Source organism: Ailuropoda melanoleuca, chromosome 6 (assembly GCF_002007445.2).
Source record: "Ailuropoda melanoleuca isolate Jingjing chromosome 6, ASM200744v2, whole genome shotgun sequence".
NCBI lineage: Eukaryota > Metazoa > Chordata > Mammalia > Carnivora > Ursidae > Ailuropoda > Ailuropoda melanoleuca.
The window spans coordinates 36,650,197-36,673,510 of record NC_048223.1 but is presented as its reverse complement, the minus strand read 5'-3'; the positions used below and the strand labels follow the sequence as shown (position 1 = coordinate 36,673,510).

General features: G+C 43.6%; 1 protein-coding gene across 3 annotated transcripts in view; it reads right to left on the bottom strand.

The window, feature by feature from the left end:
• Nucleotides 1-5,571: 5,571 nt before the first annotated feature.
• The window catches only part of SCN10A (sodium voltage-gated channel alpha subunit 10), a 102,284-nt gene continuing 84,541 nt past the window's right edge, over nucleotides 5,572-23,314 (bottom strand). For all 3 annotated transcript variants that reach the window (XM_034661768.1, XM_034661769.1, XM_034661770.1), the window contains 7 exons: nucleotides 21,020-21,142; nucleotides 19,503-19,787; nucleotides 18,711-18,764; nucleotides 17,724-17,861; nucleotides 15,296-15,400; nucleotides 9,732-10,002; nucleotides 5,572-6,991 (listed from right to left, as the gene is read on the bottom strand). In XM_034661768.1, coding sequence (XP_034517659.1) covers nucleotides 5,784-6,991; nucleotides 9,732-10,002; nucleotides 15,296-15,400; nucleotides 17,724-17,861; nucleotides 18,711-18,764; nucleotides 19,503-19,787; nucleotides 21,020-21,142 — 2,184 coding nt within the window. In that variant the 3' untranslated portion in view covers nucleotides 5,572-5,783. The remainder of the gene's footprint in view (nucleotides 6,992-9,731; nucleotides 10,003-15,295; nucleotides 15,401-17,723; nucleotides 17,862-18,710; nucleotides 18,765-19,502; nucleotides 19,788-21,019; nucleotides 21,143-23,314) is intronic.

Here is a 23,314-nt window from a genome sequence, read left to right as displayed (position 1 = left end):
ATATTGTTGTCTCAGGGAATGAGGAGGCCTGAGGAGTGGGAGAGAGATGGGGGAAATGGCCAGTTGGTGGAGCAGTCCCAACACACACAACATTTATCAAGTTTGCTGTCTTATATGGGCACAGTTTGGGGCACTTTGAAACAATTACAATAGTAGCATCGATGATCCCTGATCACAGATCACTATAACAAATATAATGACAAGTTTAAAATGTGAGAATTACTGAAATGTGACACAGAGACTTGAAGTGAGCAAATGCTATTGGGAAAATGGCACCGAATAGACTAGTTTGATGCAGGGTTGCCACAGACCTTCAATTTATAAAAAACCGTATTTGTGAAATGCAATAAAGTGATACACAACAAAACAAGGTATGCCTCTATTGAACTCCTACTCCTCCTTTTACAATTCAGCTCAGATAATCGAAGTCCAAAATAGAAACACCATGATTTAAAGTAGCAGATAGTAACTACTTCTGTGAAGAGGAAGGGGAGTCTAAGCTAAGTCTTTAATTTTTTTAATTGTGAGATATAACATACACACAGAAAATTATGTTAGACATACATGTTTATCCTAACATTTAGTTATAAAGGCAACACTCAAAGAGAACCACCTGGGTGATGAATTAGAATGTTGCCAAAAACCCAGTCACAAATGCCTCTTTACCCCTAGTGGGAACCTCTACCCTAAACTTTATATGGTAATCTGCTTTCTTTATGCATTCCTAAACAATATATTTGCTTTTGCCTGTTTTTGAAACTCTTTTAATCACATAGTATATGTAGTTTTATGTCTGGCTTCTTTCACTCAATATTATGCTTCTAAGATTCATCTGTAGCTATATGTCATCCATTTTCATTACTGCATAAAATTACACTTGCAAAAATACACCACAATATATTGATTTATTCTGCTGCTGGTGGACATTAGGTTGTGTCTAATTTGGGTCCATTATGAACAATGTTGCTAAGCAATTTTCTTGTACATGTCTCCTAGAGTACACGTGCATAGATTTCTCCATACCTTAGAGTGGAAAACCTGAGTCATGGGTATATGTATCATCAAGTTTTCTAGTAAACTGTTTCTCAGAATGATTGTGCCAATTTAATCACTTTCCAGTGGTGCAGTTCTTGCAGCTCAACATCTTTGCCAACAGTTGATATTTGTTAGACTCCAAAAGCTTTGCAGATCTGATAATGTGTAGTGGTATTTCATTATGGTTTTAATTTGCATTTCTCTGATTACTAATTAGGTTGTGCATCCTCATGTTTCTTGATTATTCAGGTTACTTCTTTTGTGAAATGCCTTTTTAAGTCCCTTGCCATTTTTCTACTGTGTTGTCTATTTTGTATTGATTTGTAGAAATTAATAAAAGTTTCCTCTGAATATTAGACTTTTGTTGGGTCTAAACATTCTAAATATTTTTTCCATTATAAAGTTTACTTTTTCACTCTTTTAATGATCTATTTTAATGAACTGATGTTCTAAACTTTAATGTGGTCAAATTTATCAGTCTTTTCTTGATTCCATGGTCATGTAGATATTTTCCGTTATTGTTTTCTAAAAGCTTTATAGATTTGCCTTACATATTTGGGTACACCTGAAATTGATTTTTTAAGTAAATTTTTGGTCCAATTTTGTTTTATTTCTCATGAAAACACTATTGTCCTATTACCATTTGTAGAAATGTCATCTTTTCCTAACTGCTATGTTATGCCATCTTTGTCATATATTAAGTGTCCATATATGCTTTGGTCTGTTTCCTTTCATTATTGATTCTCAGCTAAATCAAATTGTGGTCAGAAAGCACATTATATGCTTTTAATTTCTTGAAGACTTTCAAAATCTCATTCCATGTCTAGTTACAATGACTATTTTTGTAAATGTTCCCTAAGTACTTGACAAAAAAAAAACACAAAACTCATGTATTTTGCAGATACTTGTTTAATATTTATATGGTATCTATTTCCCCCCCCCTTTTTAAATCTTTTTGATAATCTTAGGTTTTAGTTGTTTCTTTCTATAAACATTATTTATTGGAATTTTAAAATTCTGTCCTACAATCTTTGCTGATTTTTTTGCAGCATATAGTCCATTTACATTTAGTTCAATTGGTGATATACTTGTGTTCAAATATACTACATTTCTGTCTTTTGTACTCATTCCTATTGTTCTATATTTCTCTTTAATCTTCTTTCTTATCTTACTCTTTTGATTGTTTAATTATTTATTATCATGTTTCTCCCATCCTAGTTTGGAATATACTCTGTTTCTGTTCACTAGTGACAATCCTAGTAATTAATTCATGAATACTTAACTTATCAAAGTCTAATAATAATACAAACTTTTATTTTCCTTTTGAATAAAAGTAAAGCTTTAAAACCCTTACTCGACTCACATCAACTTACATATTATTATTGTCTAGTATTTATCCAGCATTTTCATTGTTTTCAATAGGAGGGGTGATTCAAATAACCTAGCTTGTAACTGCTGGAAATCTTGGGATTTAAATTTTTTTTTTTTAAAAATAAACCTCAGCCTGTGTTCAGCTCCAGGCTGAGGATGTATCTTACTAATTTTACATCTCCAGTGCTTTGGAATGTGACCTCACCTAAGGCAAATGTTCTGGTAAACTGAGGCTCTGCTTACACCTTCCCATCTGTGTTGGCTGAATGTTCCTGAATGTTCTTGGCTGTTTATGTCTGTCTGTTACACAGTTTAGTGGATTAAAAAGTCAGGGTAGGGGGTGCCTGGGTGGCTCAGTCAGTTAAGCATCTGCCTTCCACTCAGGTCATGATCCCAGGATCCTGGAATGGAGGAGGGGCTCAGCAGGGAGCCTGCTTCTCTCTCTGCCTACTTTTCCCTCTGCTTGCTGCTCCCCTTGCTTGTGCTTGTTCTCTCTCTGTCAAATAAATAAATAAATAAATAAAATCTTTGAAAAAAAGTCAGGGTAGTGTTTATGGTGGAGACATTTTAAGGATCCTGCAGGTTCCAGATATTTATACAGTTAACACCACTGTTCTGTCTCTTGTTTCCCTTCAGCACTTAAGTATACTTGCATAATCTGGGCCAGAGAGATTCCAGTGCCATCTCCTATGGGTGAGGCTGAGAAGCTAGCTCTGACCCTCCATCTGCCCTGGACCTCTCAGATTTGCTCCTATCTTGTAATTGGACCACCAGATGAACTTTGGAGCTAGATCTAGTGAAATTTTCAAGGGCTAAGCCTGCATTTGCACTGAATAAATTTCTGAAAACTCTGTGCAATGCGAGCTGTGTATATTGAATCACTTTTCCAGTGGTTCCCATCATAATTTGGGAAATGCATCTGTATGGAAGAAAATGTGGGGTGTGTTAGTTTGCTAGGGCTGCTGTAACAAAGTACTACAAACTAGGTGGTTTAAAATAACAGGAATGTATTCTCTCCCAGTTTTGGAGGTCAGAGTCTGAAATCAAGATATTGATAGGGCTATTCTGTCTCTGAAGTTTCCAGAGAAGAATCCTTCTTCGCCCTTTTCTAATTTTTGGTACTTGCCAGCAATACTTGGCTTGCAATCACATCACTCCAATTTCTGCCTCTGTCTTCACAAAGCTGCCTTCTCACTGTGTGTGTATGTGTTTTCACATGGCTTTCTTTTCCCTGTGTGTTTATGTCAAAATTTCCCTCATGTTTTAAAGACATTCATCATTGGATTAGGGCCCACTTAAATCCAGCATGACTGTGTCTTAATTTGATTCATCTGCTCTCTATTTCCAAATAAGGTCACATTTTCAGGTACCATGGGTTAGAACTTCAACATATCTTTTCTTTGGTGGTGGGGGGGGGGAAGGAGGGACAGTGCACAATTCAACTTACAGCCTGGGGCAAAAAATGTATCAAGAATATCTTTGAGAAAAATATCACCTAGTTAATAAAACTAGTCTGATGATTAGGTACATTTAATTCTTCCACATAATGTAAAAATAAGCCAGTCCCCAAGCTCTCTGTCTATCCAGCTGTCTTATATGGCATTTTCATTGACTGCATGGGATTTAGATGTTGAAGAAGTGGCACCATCAACATCTGTTCTCCTTTGTTCAGTGGAACCAGTGAGGAAGAACCAGTTTGTTTAACTCATCTTTAAGATACAACCCACACATCTGGAGAACATCTGATTTGTACTGGGACAGCCCAGCCTTCAGCTATTCCATCATTGTCTTATTAACCTACATCTGTGGGTGCTGACAAATCCCAACAAACATCTTGACAGCCTTTTCAGTCTCTGAGGGGCCAACAATGACAGAGAAAGGAGATCAAGACCTCAGAAAATCTGTATCCATGAGTTATGTATGGTGGACTAGTCTCTAGGCTTTGTAATTATATAAATGGGAAATCTTACGAAGTGATCAAAAATATGTCAACAAATTGACCTGATCTTTGTCATTGTGGCAGGAAATGTCCCAAAGGCTAATAGAAGATCATGGCTGTCATTAAGATCCTTTATGTCCTATGTTGTCACACAAGCTCCTTGCTTTCCTTCATCTTAAGGCCCACCACATTCTTTGGCCTGAATAGTCTTTTCTGACAACCATTTCTTCATTCATTGCATAAATCCAATCAATCATTTGGGGCTTAGTTTCCATCATCTCTTGTGCTTACACTGTGCCTGTCGTATAATAGGTACTTAATAACGTTTGTAGGATGTATTTAAGAAAATATTGACCATACCTTTTATCTTTCAGATCATCTTTTTCAAAATGTCCCTTTTCTTTTGATTATACTAATTATGGAATCTTGGCCCAAGGGGAATGTGAAAACCTTCTTTCTTAAAGTCTGACTATGAGATGTGAAGCAGGTTCTGGAAAAGCTACCTCTTTAGTTACACAGCAGAAAAGTCTGGCCATTGTACCATCAGGAGAGAGTGTTTTCCTTATCTAAATTGGTGCAGAGCACCAATGAGTTCTACAAAAAGAAATGCAAGGGCTGTAGTATCCATTTTGTCTCCCACCTCCCACCACTTTTACAAGTGGGGAAACTGAGGTTCAGAGGGGAAAGAGTGTGGTGCAGGTAGCATGGCAGTTGGTAGAATACTTAGGATTAGAACAAACTTTCAGGACAGTGCTCTTTCCTGATCCACCCAGATTCAAGCTCAAACTGCAAAATAATATCAGGAATGCTGAAAATGAAGAAGTGATTTATGACACATGTCAGTATTACAAAATTTAAAAAAAAGATGCTTTAAGATGTAACATTGGTCTTGATATACCTTTAAAAATATTAATTTTAATGGATATCTCAAAGGCCTTTCATTACATAGACCACAAGTGTTACCTTGGGCAGGAGAAACTGTCTGGCAGGTCTCAACATGCAGTCATGCAAAATCCTAAATAACATTGTCAATCTCAGTGTGGTGTTTCACAGAGGACTAACTTGGACCTTCAGCAACATCCTTGCCATATATCTTTGGAAGTTCTGGTCCTGAGAAGTTTATCACAGTAAATGTAAGCTCTGGTCACAATTAAAATGAAAGGACCAGGGACATTTTCTGGAAAGTAAGAGAACACATCATCTGATATTGAAATTCAAAAGGGTAGTCACAGTGGAGATGCTCTTGGCTTCTGACTCCTGTTGGTTTTGAGGGCTTCTCCAAAGGTGGGCACCAAATGCATTCTCTACCCAGTTCTGACACTGTGACTGGTGGCATGCATTGGTGAGGTGGTAACTGGGTGACACCTTTAGTGGGAAACAGTTATCACAGAGCAGAAGGTCACATCAGAACTGGTTAGGTCCATGCTGAGTGTCCTCGTTAGGGCCCAGGGGCAGTTGCTTTCTTACTGGTAGTTTCATCTTCATTCTGCATTGAGCTAGATGAGCTCATGTTGACTTGATCACTAAGGCCTCTAGTGACACTGTCATAGGATGGTGGGAAAGATGTGGTAGATGCAGTTTCAGATTTGTCTGGGAGTGTGCAATTTTCATCTGCCATGAATACAACAACATCTGGGAGTAACACAGCCTCCTCCTCAGCCCTGGGCACACCTGGGGGGTTGGAGATTATCATGGAACGGTGCAACACATAGCTCCGATAGGCCTTTTGAATGACAGTAGCTGAAATGTCTTCCTGCTTCCATCGGAGGGTGGTTGCAATTGGTTCATAGGATGTTTTTGATACATTAGTTGCCATAAACTTCTCTTCAATATTTGCCTTCAGAGAGTCCAACTCCCCAGATTCTCCCAGAACATTCTTAGTGAAGGCAAAAAGAATGTCCAAACAGTGAATCTTATCTCCAGGGACCAAGGGCAGGTCCATCTGGATTAATATATTCCGATTGGGTTTTGGGATTCTCAGGGGGCCTGAAAGGGCGTCTGCAAAGTCTGAGAGGGCAGAAAAGGTAATAAACTGAGTGGCCTCTGGGTCAAACTTCTCCCAGGTTTCATAGAACATGTCAAAGTCATCCTCACTCAGAGGTTCACTGCTCTCTTGCGTGGCCACATTGAAGTTCTCCAGAATCACTGCAATGTACATGTTGACCACGATGAGGAAGGAGATGATGATGTACGTGGTGAAGAAGAGGATGCCCACAGCTGGGCTCCCACAGTTCCCTCGGGAGCCATTGCTGTTGGGCAGATTGGGGTCACAGTAAGGGGGTCCTGTGTTGAGGATGGGGCTGAGGAGGCCATCCCAGCCAGCTGATGTGGTGATCTGGAAGAGGCACAGCATGCTGTTGGCGAAGGTCTGGAAGTTGAACATGTCATCAATGCCAGCCTCCCAACTTACATGGGGGAAGCTGGCCATGCCAAAGATAGAGTAGATGAACATGACGAGGAAGAGCAGGAGTCCTATGTTGAAGAGGGCAGGCAGGGACATCATGAGGGCAAAGAGCAGTGTGCGGATTCCCCTGGCTGCTCGTATCAGCCTGAGGATGCGACCAATTCGGGCCAGGCGGATGACTCGGAAGAGCGTTGGGGAGAAGTAATTTTCAAGTGACGTAAGAATTGCAGAAAATACCAGGCCTGTAGAGAAGGGAGAAATGATCTAATTAGTACTTGCAAGCATGAGCCCTGACAAAGCTGGCTGCAATCACACTCTCTCATCTCTGCTGTGTATGGATCTTCACGTGAGCATCTGTATTCAAGGACTCTGGACCCTCTAAGCCTTGCACGGTGGTTGGCATAAAGTAGGGGCTCAGTATGTGCTCATTGCATAAAACTTTTCCCTCTCAAGTTAAGTCCCATGCTTCCCACCATGCTTTTATATTTCTTTCCCTCCACCCAGAATGTCTTCGTCTTAGTCAACCTCCATGTTCAAAGCCCTATCTTCTGCAGCCTAGTTTATCTGCAAGCGACTGCACCATATTCCACATGTTCACAGCCCTTGTCTGTTTCTCTCTATGACACAGGTCCTACTCTTCCCTGAGAATTCAGCATTGGGACATGTCTTTCCTCCACCTTTCCCTGATCCTGTGCTCTGTGAAGGCCAGGATCCCCTGTGATTCATCTCCCCATCTCCTACTGTGAAGATTGGCTCAGTTCCTGGCACATGGTCCTATGAATAATTGTACAGAGCCTGGTGTTAATTATAAGGGGGCCTGAAGAGTCAGGCAACTTGCTGACAGCTAAAGTAGAATGGCTTTGAATGGCCAGCTGTCTGCATAATGGCTTTTATTTGTTTCTTTCATCTCCAGCTGTGTTTGAACTCTATGTTAGGGCCTGGAGATGGGCTTGTTTAGGGTCAGTTATGGCCCTCCAACCCCCAACTATGAACAAAGTTGGAAAGATGAAGATTGTATATGTCTCCCTATATGATATCTAACTTGAATATTTGTGAAGCTTGATCTTGAGGCTGTGGATGCCTATTGGGACCATGAAAGATTAGGTGAGGCCTTTAGGTCAGACAGGATTCAAAACCTCTCAAGACAAATGGTGAGGGGTGTGGTGGTAAGCTCTCTCTCCTTGCCAGGGTTCCCTTGACCCTTTTCCCCAACTTGTCTTTTGTCATATGAATATGGGTGGTCACAGTATTGTGTTGGAAGGAGGAAAGAAGTGGGAAGAGATTTGGGAAATGATTAAAATATTGTATTATAAAATCTTTATGAAAGCCCCTCTCTGAAAGCAAGTTTAACTGGGATATTTTTCCACAGTGTGTTATGTGTCTATGTAATCTACTGAGATTCTGCCTGCCAACCAGTCTCCATAATACTTCTAGGGAGTATGAGTCTTCATACTTGTAGCAATTAGATACTCAATACATGCCTTGCTAGTGGGAAGGAAGGAAGGGAGAGAAGGATGGCAGAAGGATGAAGAGGTGGGTTCTTTTACTTGTTTTCCAGCTGTCTCTATGGTTTCTAACCAGTGGATGGTGTTGCTGTGTGGGTCATAGGAACTGGTAGTTAAGGTGTCCCCATCATAGAATGGAGTACTTTGAGTATATTTTATTTCTGTAGTGTTGATATGGGAAGTCACATAAGCAAGCTCTTTTCTCTACTATAAAGTCAAAATGACCTTTAGAATTTCTCACTTTGGAAAGAAAACAATCAAAACAAACCTCTCACAAAAAACAGCAGCAACAGGAAAACAAACAAAACAGAAAACAAAAACAAGCATAAACCTCCCAAACAAATAAACAACCCAAGGCTGTGTTTCAGCACCAGGGCAGGGAGACTGAATAAGTGCTGCCAAGTTGTATTTAGATGCTGTTAGCTCTTGATGGTAAATCAATGGAAAATTAAATCTACAGCTATGCTCTGACATGAAAAGTAAGCAGGTCATGATATAACAGGTCAGGATATATTTATAATGCAAAGTAAAGCTGGTGCACTGGGATTTGGCCTTTGTAGGGCCAAACTTTGCCTAAAGCACAAGAAGGCTAAACGCATTCTCTTGGCTGTTGGTAGAAGGCAGCTAGTTTATTAGAAGAACATTAGCCTGGTCTAAATTCAGCTCTACCCTTAACAAACTGTACGACCTTGCATAATTTTCTAAAGCTGTAAGGCTCACCTTTAAATGTATAAAATGAGGATAATAACACTCCTTCAGAGAGCTGTTGTGAAGATCCAAGGAGCCTAGCCCAGTCTTCAGAAGTCAGCAAGCACTCAACTGTGGTGGCTCTATTCCCCTCTTTAGCTTCTGACTTCATAAGTTTTCTCTGAACACCCATTGGCCCCCAAATACTGGACCTATCATTCAAACACCCAGAGCCTCTAAGAGCATTGAGCTCTTGGCATGGATCCTTTGATTTGTCTATCACTCACATTCCCTAAGTGGACAGTTATATAAAGATTTAATTGCAGATCCTTGACTTAACAATCTCCTTTGAACACTCTTAGTCTTCGATCACTCTTCTGGCAACCACCTCATTTCCAGAAAGTATTTAATGACTCACCTCACATCATACCACCCATTCTCCTCTTTGAAGAACATCAAGATAAGGCCCACTGGAAACTCCATCATCTTATATTCTCTGGAGGAGTGATTGTCCCTATCAGCCCCAAAGTTCAGGCAATGGGCTATGCACACAGTAAGTGCCTAAAAACATTTTGTGACAGCATGGGGAAGGCCAATGGAAACTCTCCATTTCACAGAGAGGACAAGGGGCATTTTAAATCTCCTCCTCTTGGAAAGCAGCAAATACTAGGCTCCTCTAACATATAATGTATATTGAAAAAGTTTGTTGTTGCCCTCTTGGTTTTGAAAAAAAACCCCAAGCAACCCCAAGCAGAAGCTGGGCTTCCCCACCACCTGTAAGCCCACTTACTCCCAATGGAGAGGACCACGACGATGAAGTCAAACACATTCCAGCCATTGGTGAAGTAGTAATGCCGCAAGGCGAACATCTTCAAGACACACTCGCCCGTGAAGACAGCCACAAAGAACTGATTGATTTTGTTGAGAATTTTTGTCTTTTCTTCACTCTGCTCATCAGTCTCCACCATCATGGTGATCATGTTGAGGCAGATGAGGACCATGATAACAATGTCGAAAGCTTGTCTGGTCACAATGTCAAAGACAAAGCCCTGGTACTTGTTCTGAGAAAACAAGAGATGGTCCATCAGGGCCTTTCTGGCCAACATACAAGAGGCATCTGGAGAGGCTGCATTCTCCATCGATGGCTTCCTAAAATCTCTCTCTTATCTTCCTCACACCACATCCAAACAGAAGCCAAGTCCTGTCTTTACTCCTTCCAAAATCTTTTTTTTTTAAGATTTTATTTATTTATTTGACACAGAGAGAAAGACAGCCAGGGAGAGAGGGATCACAAGCAGTGGGAGTGGGAGAGGAAGAAGCAGGCTCCCAGCGGAGGGCTCAATCCCAGGACCCTGGCATCACGCCCTGAGCCGAAGGCAGATGCTTAATGACTGAGCCACCCAGGTGCCCCAACTCCTTCCAAAATCTTATTCTTGGTTGATTCTACTTCAGTGCCTCAATTAAAGTCCTCATTGCCTTTCCCACCCCCTTGAAGTCACCAGGCACTTTTTCCTTGCTGCTGCACCATTTGCAAGTTCTTCCCATCACATCTCTTTGCTACCTGAATCCCAATAGTCTTGAGTGATCCACTTTTCTTAAGCCCACTCCTTCCAGGGAGATCTCCCTAATCACCTAATCACATCACACCACATTGCCTATTTCCTCTTTCCTCCCAAAGCCTTTATAGTAAGTCTTGAGTTCTAGCATTTCATGTGTGCTTTTCTTCTCTACTATATAGTGAGGTCTTTAAGGATGGTACCATGTGTTATTTAACATTGTGTTCCCATTGTGCCTGTATAACATGAGTTCAAGAACTACAAACTCAGCGGCTGCTCATTTTCCCCCACCCCAGATACTCCAGGGCAAGAGGGTAGACCAGGAGTCCTTCTTGTTTCCCACTGTAACTTCTGTACCTCTGCTCCTCCTGCATCTTGCAAAACCCTCCTCTTTGAAGCTTGTGTCTTCTAGGTAGTTCATCTTCACCTCTTCTTCATTGCTGCCACCTACAAACCTCCTGGTCCTTCAGCTTCATTACTGAGGAGTGAGGTTTTTGGCTAGACTTGCCTACTCTTTGCTACTATCTCTTGGTTCCTTAGCTAAATCTCTAATGATCTAGCTCTTCCTATCTTAAAGAAAAATCTTCCTGAACCTTACATCTTCTTCCAGCTATCACCGTACTTCTCCCCCCAATTTCACAGCCAAGTTCTTGAAGGCATTTTGTGCAATCCCTTTTCCCCACTCACTCCTCAATTCACCCCCACCTGGCTTTTGTTCCTATCCTGCCACTGAGATGGTTCTCTTTAAGATCACCAATGACCTCCAGAATGTAAGTCCAAAGACACCTGTTTGGCATTGCTTGCCACACCTGCCACCTTGAAACTCTCCTTTCTGAGTCTCCATCATGCCTTACTTCCCTGGTTCTTTTCTTGCCTTCCTGGCTCTTCTTTTTTGAGTCTTCTTTATGCAACCCTTAGATGTTAGAGCACCTCAAGGGTCAGTCCTAAGCACCCTTTGCTCTTCACCCCATTCTTTCTCTCTAGGAATCTCTCCAACCTGTGAATTGGTATGTGTGTGATTTTTGCTATTTTTTCCCCTATGTCACAGGACTATAGTCTCTTTGAGAGCAGGAACTTTGTATGTGTTGCTCACTGATCTATCCCCAGTGTCTGCAGAGTACCTGGCATGCAATAGATGCTCAATAAATAGATGAATAAATGGATGACAGAATGGACAGCTCTGAATTACCCATACCTCAAATAAAATTAGAAGACTACTCTATTGTATACAACAGGCACTTACTGAATGTATACTATGTGCTGGGCTCTGCATGAGTAGAGGCAAAGAGGACCCTGTCATGAGTCTCACCAGGGAGCTCACAGGAGCTACAAAGCAGACAGTGGGGAGAAGGGCTGTGACAGAAGTTGGGTCTAGCTTTCTTCTTCCTGGTGGGGAGAGGTTGCTACCCTGTTGGGTTAAAGCAAAGAATCGGACCAAGGTGGGTCTGGCTCTGGGCATAACTGCTGGCCCATGTCTTTTCTGGAGTGGGAGGGGTATTGAAGAGCCACTAATAACTTCCATTTCCTCACTGAAAATGGTGAAAAAATAAAAGCCCATCATGACCACACAACTTCTAATTATTTTTTTCCATTTTTTATAATAATTTTTTATTATGTTATGTTAGTCACCATACAGTACATCCCTAGTTTTTTATGTAAAGTTCCATGATTCATTATTTGCATATAACACCCAGTGCACCATGCAATACGTGCCCTCCTTAATACCCATCACCAGCCTATCTCAATCCCCCACCCCCTCCCCTCTAAAGCCCTCAGTTTGTTTCCCAGAGTCCATAGTCTCTCATGGTTCATTCCCCCTTCTGTTTATCCCCCCTTATGCTAAGCCAAAATAAGTCAAGCAGAGAAAGACAATTATCATATGGTTTCACTCATTTATGGAACATAAGAAGTAGGAAGATCGGCAGGAGAAGAAAGGGAAGAAGGAAGGGGGGGTAAACACAACTTCTAATTAAACAGAGCAGGTGGCATTACTAAGTTGTGGGGGTTGAGTTTGCTCTGGATATTTGGATGCTGGGGAAAGGAGCAGCTTGCTGGCTGCTTTTGGCTTAACCTGTGGGCAGGGTTCACTCCTTTGCAACCTTCAGTGCTCTCAGAGATGACGAAGTGTGTGACTGATGATGTGATATTCTAGAGCCCATTATTTTCTTACAAAGTGAAGTATGTAAAATCTACTTTTAGTAATTTCTACAGCAGAGAATGTTATAGAATAAAATTTCCCAGACTTGTGGAAGCTGTAGTCTTTGTTATGGATGAAGCATACAACTTAGAACTTGAGCTTTGCCAGTGGTGAGGAGGAGTGTGTGAGTGTGTATGTGTATCCCAAGTTGGCCCTGCTGTGAAATGGCACCCATGCAACTGTGGGGCAGAACTCCTGTGTCAATGCTGAGCTTATCTGACCAGCTCAAACTGTTGGGACTGCTAAAGGAAGAAGGTAAGCATTTCACTGTCAATAATCTAGTGAAAAGAGAGCTGGATCTGGGAAGGTGAGTCTTAGGTAGGAGTGGGAATATCTCTTTTTGCTTGTGTTTCTTTCTTGGCTCTGGACTTTGAGGAAGGCAGATGATCAGGCTTGTCCCACTGGGTGGTGGGTGCCAAGATGTTGCTTGCCAGATAGATGCTGGCCAAGAGTGAGGATGGGCCAAGGCTTGTGGGTCCTGGAGAGCAGCCATATACAGTTGCTGTTTGGGCCCCTGTTCTGCTAGTTTCCCCTTTGGGACCCCTAAGACTTCAAAGTCTTATTTAAATGTTCCAGCTTTGCCTCACCTATGATAAGGGGAACAAAGGGGGAAAAAATGTTGGCTGTGCTTGGAACAGAGTATTAAGGAGAGAGCCACATTCTTCCACTAAAGCTAGGACAGTATTGATAGTTAATTAGTAATACACCCCCTTCCCATCCAAAGGAATGATGAATCTCAGAAACACAGTTGGGCTGTGAGGTCTCACTTCCCTTATTCATGTGGTGGGCCTCCCCCATTGCCAGGTCTTGTTTATGGCTTAATTAGCAGAAATGGTGCTTTAGTCATAGATCTTCCTGCCCAACCATTGACTTCCACTCCTACTGTAGTGCCTGGAATTTCAACATTAGGTTCTGACCTTTGTATTAAGATAGTGTCCTCTCCAGGGTCCCTTTTTGAAATGCAGCTCATCCTATCTCAGTGGAATTGTCCTCCTTGAAAGGAGGAAGCTATGGTGGCCTGTGGGATTGGTTTATAAAAGGGGAGAAGCTGAGATGTTTAGAGAGATTGAGCAGTGTGTAGGGCAAGGTACTAACAATTGTCGCGATTTTGCCAAGGGTTGTCCCTAGCACAGACTCCTTAGTGTCTGGTTCAAGTGTAGATTCAGCATCAGTCTAGCCACCAGTGAAGGCCAGCAAGGACTCAGCTGCTTATTTCTCTGTAAGTCTCAGGATCCTCCTCCCCGGACTTGACACTAATTGGTTGGGTTCAGCCATTTACCTATATCTTTTAATTCTGAGCCTGCTCCTGCCCATTGGACTGGCTGACAGAGGGGTACTTCCTGAGTCTTAAGTCTCACTCAACCCTAGTTATCTTGATCTGATGTGGGATTAGGAAGGAAATCTCTGCCTTTGCAGAGATCTGAATGTCCTATCACCCCTCATTGTAACACTTCTTATCAGAATTGAGCATAGCGATACATTTATGATCACTGTTTCCAAGTAAAGTATACCCAAAGGTCATAGCATTTTTTTCTCCCATAAATGTTTTCAAGATTATGTGCTCATGAAGTTTTTAGTAACTTATGCAAACCTCATGCTTTGATTTAGAAATCCTAATGCCTTGGCCAACAGAATACATATCTCCTTAATTCTAGGAAAAAGTCCTCTCCTTTGCTGTAGGTCCTTAGGCTTTGCCCTGGTGGTGGTGGTAGGGGAAGAGTTAATGGCATTGTGTCCTAGACAGCACCTGTAGCTTTCTTCACAGATACTGCATCTTAACCACAGAAAGGTTATGTAAAGGGACAAGATGTCAGTTCCATTCTGATGGCTCAGAAATTCTTGGAAGAGGTTCTGTTGTACATTTCCTACATAGCACTACTCTCCCGAACCTGTTCATCCACTCTCAACAGAGGCCAACTAGAGGTTTGACATCTTCCATCTTCTGGTGGAGGACTGAGAAGAACTTAGGTGATAATATATATGGTTTAGGTGTTGCATTTCATGGGGGAATAAAAGGGCATGTCTCTTAGTGTTTTTGTGAATAAAGGAATCAAAGTGGAGTATAGCTCTAAGTTTCGGTCAATCTTTAAACACAACAATGGGATGACTTTTGGTTCATATTGACCATGACCATGACCACAACCGAGGCCAAGATCCCAGGGGCTTGGGTTTTGACCATTTCCTGTCTGTCTACTGTAGGCATGAGGTGGAATGTAGGGTGAAGCTGGAGATTCATTGCAACCTAGATCATGATGCATAACCACACAAACACTTCATCTCAGAGCTCTTACCACCTTTAGAATCATTTAGCTTAACCTGCTCCCAATCCTGTGATTGAACCCTAAACTGGTTGGGGAACTCAGTACTTCCCTAGACAGGTCTATTGGGAGTAACTGGGAGATATATTCACCCCAGAAGACCAGAGTTCCTTCTTTCAGACTTCTCATTCCTTGGGCCTGGGGACTCTCATTACCTCATCCCCAAATTCAACCCAGATGTCTCCCTTCATAGAAAACACTGGCCAACCCCTAACCAGCATAAGCATAAGCTATTGGTTGGATTTCCAGACACAATCTGCTTCAGGAAAGTTCTGGGGCTCACCAGGGGCCGTGGGATGGGCTTCTGGGGCTTCTTGGAGCCCAGCTTCTTCATGGCATTGTAGTACTTCTTTTGCTCCTCTGTCATGAAGATGTCCTGGCCCCCTAAGTGCAGGAGAGGATAACACACACCGCTGTTATTAGAGCAACAAGAACTCCCAGAGATACCAAAATCAGAGCATGCTGGAGAAGAAGAACATCTCCACCTTCTCCTTTCTCTGCCGAAAGACATGTCAAGGCCAGAATCAAGCAGGGTCCTGCCCAGGTGCCACAACTAGTGAAAGAGTGGGTGAGACTGAGCCCCAGCTCTGACTTTCTGCCTGAGTCTCTGGAACAAAGCCTGTTTGTTTCTCCTCTTCAGGAACCCAGATGTGTTGCTTGGGCAGAGTGGGAAGAATTTGGGAGCAGAACTTAAGAGTAAGGTAAATATCAGTTTAAATCTGAGCCTTGAATCCAGCTTGCTCATTTTAGTCAAATCCACTGGGCTTCTGGAATCATAGCTCCTGCCAGGGGTAAGAGCTTCCCTCAAGACCTTGAGATCCAGCCCCTTGACTCCTTCCTGGAGAGGAGGAGCTAAGGACAGTTACTGCCTTATCCAAAGATCCTTGGAGAACTTTTGATTGGTTCTCTTGAGGCTCCACCATTTCATTGCCCTCTGCTGTTAGAGTGCCAGAATTTCCACCATTGGAAATGTCTTCCTCCCTTAGTTTTGGATTTTCTTTGAGGACCCTCTAGACCTCCTTCATTCAATCCCTCGCCTTTCACTTTCTGGCATAATTTGAAAACTTCCTAATTCCATAGCATGTTTGTGTAAATTAGTTCACTGCAAATGCTGGGGAAATGGGCTGAGCTCTCTGTGATTTGAGAGGAGATTTTAGAAAATCTGTGGATACAGACAGCCTCCAGGGAGAGACATCTCAGTGGGGCAAGGGCAGAGGGTTGGGAGCACTGGGTGGGGCCACACTGAAAATTCTGGGCAAGGAGTCAGCAAATATAGTCCACCCTCCAACTTCATCACTGGCTCATCTCATTCTATCACTTAATATGGCCAACTCCCTGTCAAGGTCTCAGTTTCCACATCTATAAAATGGGAAAAGGGATTGCTTGAGTGGTCTCAAAGCCCCCTAGGGTGCTGATGACATTGATCAGCATTTCACAGCTATCTTGCTGAGCCCCTTTGGGTCAGAGAAGGGCTGCCCACTTCTTATCTCCAGAACTCTGGCCAAGGACTTCCTATAGGTGGGAAGCCCATGCCATTAGATATTTATTCTAAATTATAGTAGTACAGTAGCTCAGTCCTGAATTAAGTGCTTCTTTTATTTTTTAACAGATTTTATTTATTTATTTATTTGAGAGAGAGAGAGAAAGCGAACGAAAGAGAGAGAACACAAGCAGTGGGGAGGGGCAGAGAGAGAGGGAAAAGCAGACTCTCTGCTGAGTGGGGAGCCAGATGTGGGGGCTTGATCTCAGGACCGCAGGATCATGACCTGGGCTGAAGGCAGATGCTTAACCGAATGAGCCACCCAGGCACCCCTAAACTAGGTGCTTCTTGTACAGGCTTTTACTTTCCCCTCACCAGAATCCTGTGAGTAGGTATTATTAACTCCCCTGAATGGATGGGAAAGTTGAGGCTCAGAGAGTTTTTAAAAATTGCCAGGTCAGCCATCTAGCAAGTGGTTGAGTAGGGAATGCAACCCCAGTTTTTATGGTGCCAAAACCAATGCTGGGCTCTCAGTGCCATGCTATGTCACTTATCCATACGACCCTGTTTTTTTCCTCTGGATCACAGCTTACATTAGTCTAAAGCGGTGGTTTATCTGCTTTAAAGGAATGGAGGGTGTTAAATGAAAGGATTAATAGAGGGTAGCAAGAAAGTGTTTTACACCTTTAATTCCCTAACATTTTAATGTAAATATGAGAGGTTATTTGGGATTGGGTTCATATTCATCAGAGTCAGCATCCATGGATGCAAGAGTCTTCCTCCCCATCCCAAGGAGGGTTGGGATTCTGGCAACACTGGAGCTCTGGACCTTGCTGAGGCCCTCTGACTCAATGCTTCGGGGGTCAAGGCCCAGACAGAGGCAGCAAGTGTTGGAGCCCTTTCTTTCCCTGTTGATGTTTCCAAAGGATCACCTGGGACACACCGTACACCTGGTTCCAGCTGGGAAGCCTGGGCACTCTGGGAGAGAGGAAGGGGACCCTGACTGAAGTGAGGATGTTGTTGACACAGAGAAATGCAGCTCTTCCAGCAGGAGCCCTAGGACACCAGGCAGGGGTGAGGGCTGCAATCAGGGTGTAAAGGTGGGTATTGGTCTTAAAGGCCAAAATTGGGCTCCTGGTCAGACATGAGGGCTCGGAATAATGCTGGCTTTAGGCATGAGGTCAGGGGACAGGGAGTGGAAGATTTGTGGAAACATCTGAGCCCCACTTATCTTTTTTTTCTGTTGATTGAAGTTGTCAATTATGACCCCAACGAAGAGATTGAGTGTGAAGAAGCCACCAAAAATGATGAAGATGACGAAGTATAAGTACATGTACACATTGTCTTCCCACTTGGGCTGCAAGTTCACCTGTGAACAGACAAGGTGAGGTGTGGGGAGCAGGTGGGTGTATGCTTGTGTTCATCACTGAGACAAGGATCTGGGTATGGGTGGGTGGTTTATTTGGGAGTCAGGAAGCAGGACTGAGGGAGAGAGAGGGTAAGCAGGAGAAAAGCCGAAGGGGGTGTTGTTAAGCATGTGATCACTGGGGGGCAACTGGCGCTCCATCCTATTGGGGTTCTCCAATGAACTGTGTACAATCCACCAGAATTGTGCCTCTAAGGGATTGAGAAGCTGAAGCATTTATCTGCAGACTCCCCAAACTTCTGTGAGGGTTGACCTTATGGACATTCGATCCCCTGTTCTTTGGGGAAGAGCTGCTGAGCAAGCTCTGAGGCATTGAAGAAAGTCAAGTCTCAGAGAATCAGAAGCACAGCACAGGAGTGAACTCAAGAGGTGGGCTGAGGGAGTTGGGGGAGGGCATTAGCTCTGCCACAGCAGCAAAAGGTCTTTCCTCAGCAGCACCCATCTCCTCCACCTGCTGCCACGACAATACCCTTGTTGTAGCCACACCCCGCTCCTGCCTCTGTCCAGGGAGTGCCCTCACACACAGTCCTGAAGAGGTTATCTGATATTTTCCTCAATGGTGAGCAGAAGAATTTGAAAAGCCTGGGGAGTATGCCTGGTAGGGCAACAGGTGAGGTTGGCTTGTACATTCAATATAGGGCCAGCTGGACACTGCTCCAGGGAGGGATAAGGCCAGGCTATGGGGGGACTGCTTTTTCTGGCACCAAAGCCATTGTCAGTCCATTTCAAATAGACTGATGTGAGTGGGATGCACCAAGGGGAAGGCAGTAGGCACAGCAGGCTGAGACTCACATCTCGGGCATCAACAGCTGCATACATGATGTCCATCCAGCCTTTAAAGGTCGCCTGGAAACAAGGAGCAGAGGCCACTCAGTGTCTGCCCATTATCTACACTGAACTCTGTTTTTGATTCACTTATTTGTCTGTTTTTCTCATAGAGCATGGGCCTCCTGGAGGCAGTTCTCTATATCTGCCAGGGCTAAGCACGGTGCCTGGCCCACCACAGCTACTCAGGGATTATTGTTGAACCAATGCATGAACAAACAGTGGATGTAGGAAGGTGTGGGTAACTGTATGACAAATGTATAAGCAATTGCATCAACACCTGATTGAATGGAGGACTGAATGAACAAGCAGATGAAGGCAAGGTATGGATGAATAAATGAAAGTGTGAATGTGTTTGCCTGTCATCACCACCAGCACTTTCTATCATTACAATATACCTGGAACACAATTTATTACCATCTAGGAGAGGATCTGCAGTAGAAGACTGAACAGATGGCTATATCATATCTATTTTGAACAAATGGTGAATTCTAAGTTGTCACCTGATAAAATTTCTTTGCAGGTTCATCCCTTTATTCTATGTTGCCAGCCCACACTTGTCTAATTGCACCACTGTGACATTACTTTCATTGGTAAGGCCCTTTAGCCTCATGCTAGTCTATAGGAATAGAGAGTGACTTCAGCTCACACTGACTGCTATCCCTTGCAAAGTCTCTACATAGCAACTTCTGGAAGACCCCAGACCCTCCACGTTATCACGTAACCAAAGGAAGAAACATGGTTGATCTCAGGACTTACCACCTGCAGAAGTGCTAGGTAACCCATTGCAACATTATCAAAGTTGACTTTCACGTTGACCCAGAAGAAGCTGCCAGTGTGGTTCTGATCTTTACAGTCAGATATGTTATTCACAATAGACAAAGGCACAAGAGAAAGGTATTCGTTGGTTTTGTTGATGCACCGCCCAAACTTCCCTGCAAAGAAGTTCACACCCATGATGCTGAAGATGAGCCAGAAGATGAGGCAGACGAGGAGGACATTCATGATGGATGGGATGGCACCCACCAGGGCATCTACCACCACCTGAGGGAAAAGGTAAAAGGATTTGGAATCCTACTTGCTGGTTCCCACTTCTGTCTACACTCAGTCTGCTTCATGAGCCAGTGGCCTTTGGAAGCAGCAAGAGAAGTGGGTTAATTAGGGCAATAATAAGACTCAGAAGACTGAGAGGCACTGGGCAGCTGAAGATGGGTTTAGATATTCTCCCTAACTTCATTCTGGGCAGGTGTTAGGGTCTTTCCCCAAGATTGAGGAGATGGATGAACTTATAGTACACACATGCTCATTTAGGGGTGAGTGCGTGTGTTGTGCTTGTGTATACGGACTTCTAGGACCTTGCTTTATTCTTCTTAAATGCTGCTTTAAAAGGGCTTTTAAAAATATAGTTCAAGGTATGCCTCGGTCAAGAATCAGTGAAAATCGAAATCCATATTCACTAACTTGCTTATTTATAAAGCAGCAACCTAGAGATAAAACAGTTTTCAAACTATTTCAGTTGTAAGTTCCTAGTGTTTGTGAAGGTACAGGTGAATTTTTAAAGTCCACTCGTGTTTTTGAAGATAGGATTCTTCTTTGAGTCAATGGTGGAAGAAAGCAAAACCTCACTTTCGGTAAGTACCTGGAGCCTTTTGTAATTATGGGGGGGGGACAAATTAGCAGTCCCTTGTCCCCCCAGTAATTCAAGGGCCTGGCTTGTGAGCATTCCATCATGAAGAAGACAGTGAGGGCAATGTGGAGGTGACAGTGATGGGCAAGGAAAGGGGTAGATGAAAGGGAAGAATCCATAGGACCCCATGACTATGTTACCTTAGAGAGGATGCATTGCAGTGGATGGTGGCCATGGTGCTGAGCTGATGGTGCCACCACATTTAAATGGAGTGTCAGAGGAAAGGCCCATTTGTCTTGGAAAAATGAAGGGTTTGGGGTGTTCCGAGATTTTGGCAAAAAGGACAATAGGCAGGGTGGGGAGAGGGAGGCAAGAGATGTAGAAGCAGGATCGCTTCACTACGAGCAGGGGAGTGTAAGTCTGAGTGCTGATAGACATGATATTTGAGGTGAGAAAGGAAGCGTGCTCACAAAGGCACATGAAGGAAAACCAGGGCATTAGGACACAGCAGCGCCCCCAACGTCCTAGTGGGAAGCGAGAACCCAGAGCCCACCTGTTGGGGTAGGCCCAGAGCTCAGGTTCAGGGGCATGGGAGGGGGGAAGTGGTACCAAATGCTGTAGACCAGAGCAGTTTGGAGATAGATCTTACCCGCATGCCTTCGAATCGAGACAGAGCCCGCAGGGGCCTCAGGGCACGGAGGGTCCGAAGGGCTTTGATGGATGCCACATCAGAATACTGCAGGATCTTTGCTATAAGGCTTGTCAGGGAGATCTGAGTGCAGGCAGAGAACAAAAGCATTACTCTAGGTTCCAGAAGGTCCTGGTAGAAGGAGACAGGAAATCCCTCCCACGCCCTACCCTGTCCAAGCCATCATCCTGGCTCCCATCTTATTTTGAACTCCAGTGAAAGGTCTAGAGAGAGTTCAGTTTCTTTCCCTTATTAAAGATTTCATTCATCACTTCTCTGAACCTCTGGGAAAGAAAAACTCAGTCTTCCACATCACCACGCCGTGGTGTGTGGGTGGTCAAGCTCCCAGTGTACTATATCAACCTTCCTTTTCCCTTCCAGAGTCACCAGCCAGACTTCAATAGCCTTGAAATTCTGAGTTTCAGAGACTTGAAGAGATGATTACCTTCATGGGGGTTATGCCGAAAGTCTATTTTGACGAATGCAAAGTAAGACTTAATTGTATTTGTTCAGAAAAGTGGAGGGCAAAGAGTCCTGGTCTCGGTGGGGTCTAGTTCCCTCTCAACCCCTAATTTTTTTTTTTATTTTTTTTGTGGCTTTGGGTCAGTGCTTTTCTAGTCCAGGTAATATTTTCCCCATGTATAAAATGAGGGAGTCAAAGGAAGAGTGAGTGGCATGGGTCCATGAAACCCAGCTTTGACAGATGGCTGAGATATAACGACTGGGTTGTGATTCCCTGTTGGACATTTTTAAAAGTGTTGGACCAAGGACTGTAAAGGACACAAATTAACATGGACAAATGGTCACAACTTCCAGGAACTTTGAAGGTGCCAGGGTGGTACCACGTGCATAGGCTTGAGCTTGCTGGAGACTGTGACTCAATCCTGGAAGACCCCAACTGCACCGTGACTGGTGGGCTGAATTCAGGCTTAGCTTATCCTGGCAGCTAGGTGGGGAGGTACACCAGATTCTCAGAATGGAAGGGGTCTACATTTGGGTGCTAGAGTCTCAAAAAATGCCTATTCTCTGAATGGGTGGCTTATTCCACCAGGACGAAGAACTGGAATGGGAAAAAAAAAAACCAAACCCTTTCTTCATTCATGCAGGGCTCTAGACACCAGCAGGTGGCACCCAGCTGTCTGGCTGACAGAGGGTGGGGAGGTTTGGGGCCAGTTTCATGCTGGACCCTATTCAGTCTTTTGCTCAGCCCCCTGGGAAGACTGCTTCATGTGCAAAATCTATAGTTGGAGCAATCAGGGTCTGGGGTCTCTCCATCAAAGCCCTCCACCCAAACCCAGCTTCACTCCCACTGCTTGGGCTGTTAGCTGCCAACTGGTCTCTAGTATTGCATCCATTCTCTGATGCAAGGTTGATTATAATCATGTGTGTCTCTTACTCCCAGACTTCACTGGTGTTTTATCACCCTCAGGTTAAGTTCCAGATTCCTTAGCCTGTACTGCCTAGCTGCAGACTACATTTTCAGCCATGTTTCACTCATATATTCTATCCAAATAAAGTTGTTCCCTAAATATACCTGTGTCTGTACTTTTGCTCAGGGTCATCTTTTAATTAAAATTGACCCCCCCAGTCCTCTTTGGACCTCAATGTCCCTGCTCATTTTAAGCCTCACATTTAATGTCATTTCCTATATGAAGCCTTCCCAAATACCCCACCCCCACAGGCTCGTGTCTCTGTGTCCCTAAGACCCTAATTATTTCCAGCAGTGCTCACCCCCCTTATAATAGGTTTATTTCTCTTTGTGTGACTTATCTGCTGAAAGATTATAGCACAAACTCCTGGAGAAAAGGAGTTTTTATTTCTTGGCTTCTGCCTCTCCTAGAGCACTTCATATATTCAGTAGTCATAAATAAACATTTTATAAATTGAAGAAAAGATAGAAGCACGTTAGGATGGATGAGAGGAAGGAGAGAAGGAAGGAAGATGGATGGAAGGATGATTGGATAGATTAATAGATTAGAAGATACAAAGATGGAGGTTAAGATGGCGGAGGAGTAGGGGACACCTTTTTCAGCCGGTCCCCTGAGTTGAGCTGGATAGGTACCAGACCAAGGAATATCCACGGAATCAGCCTGAGACGCAGGAAGATACATCTGGATCTCTACAAATGAACATCTCCAGCGCTGAGTATCGAGGTACGAAGCGGGGAGCCGTGAAACCGCGCACAGATATCGGAAGCTAAACAGAAGGGGGAGGGAGCCGCCGTGTCAGGGCGCCGGGAAGCGGTAGCCACCTGCA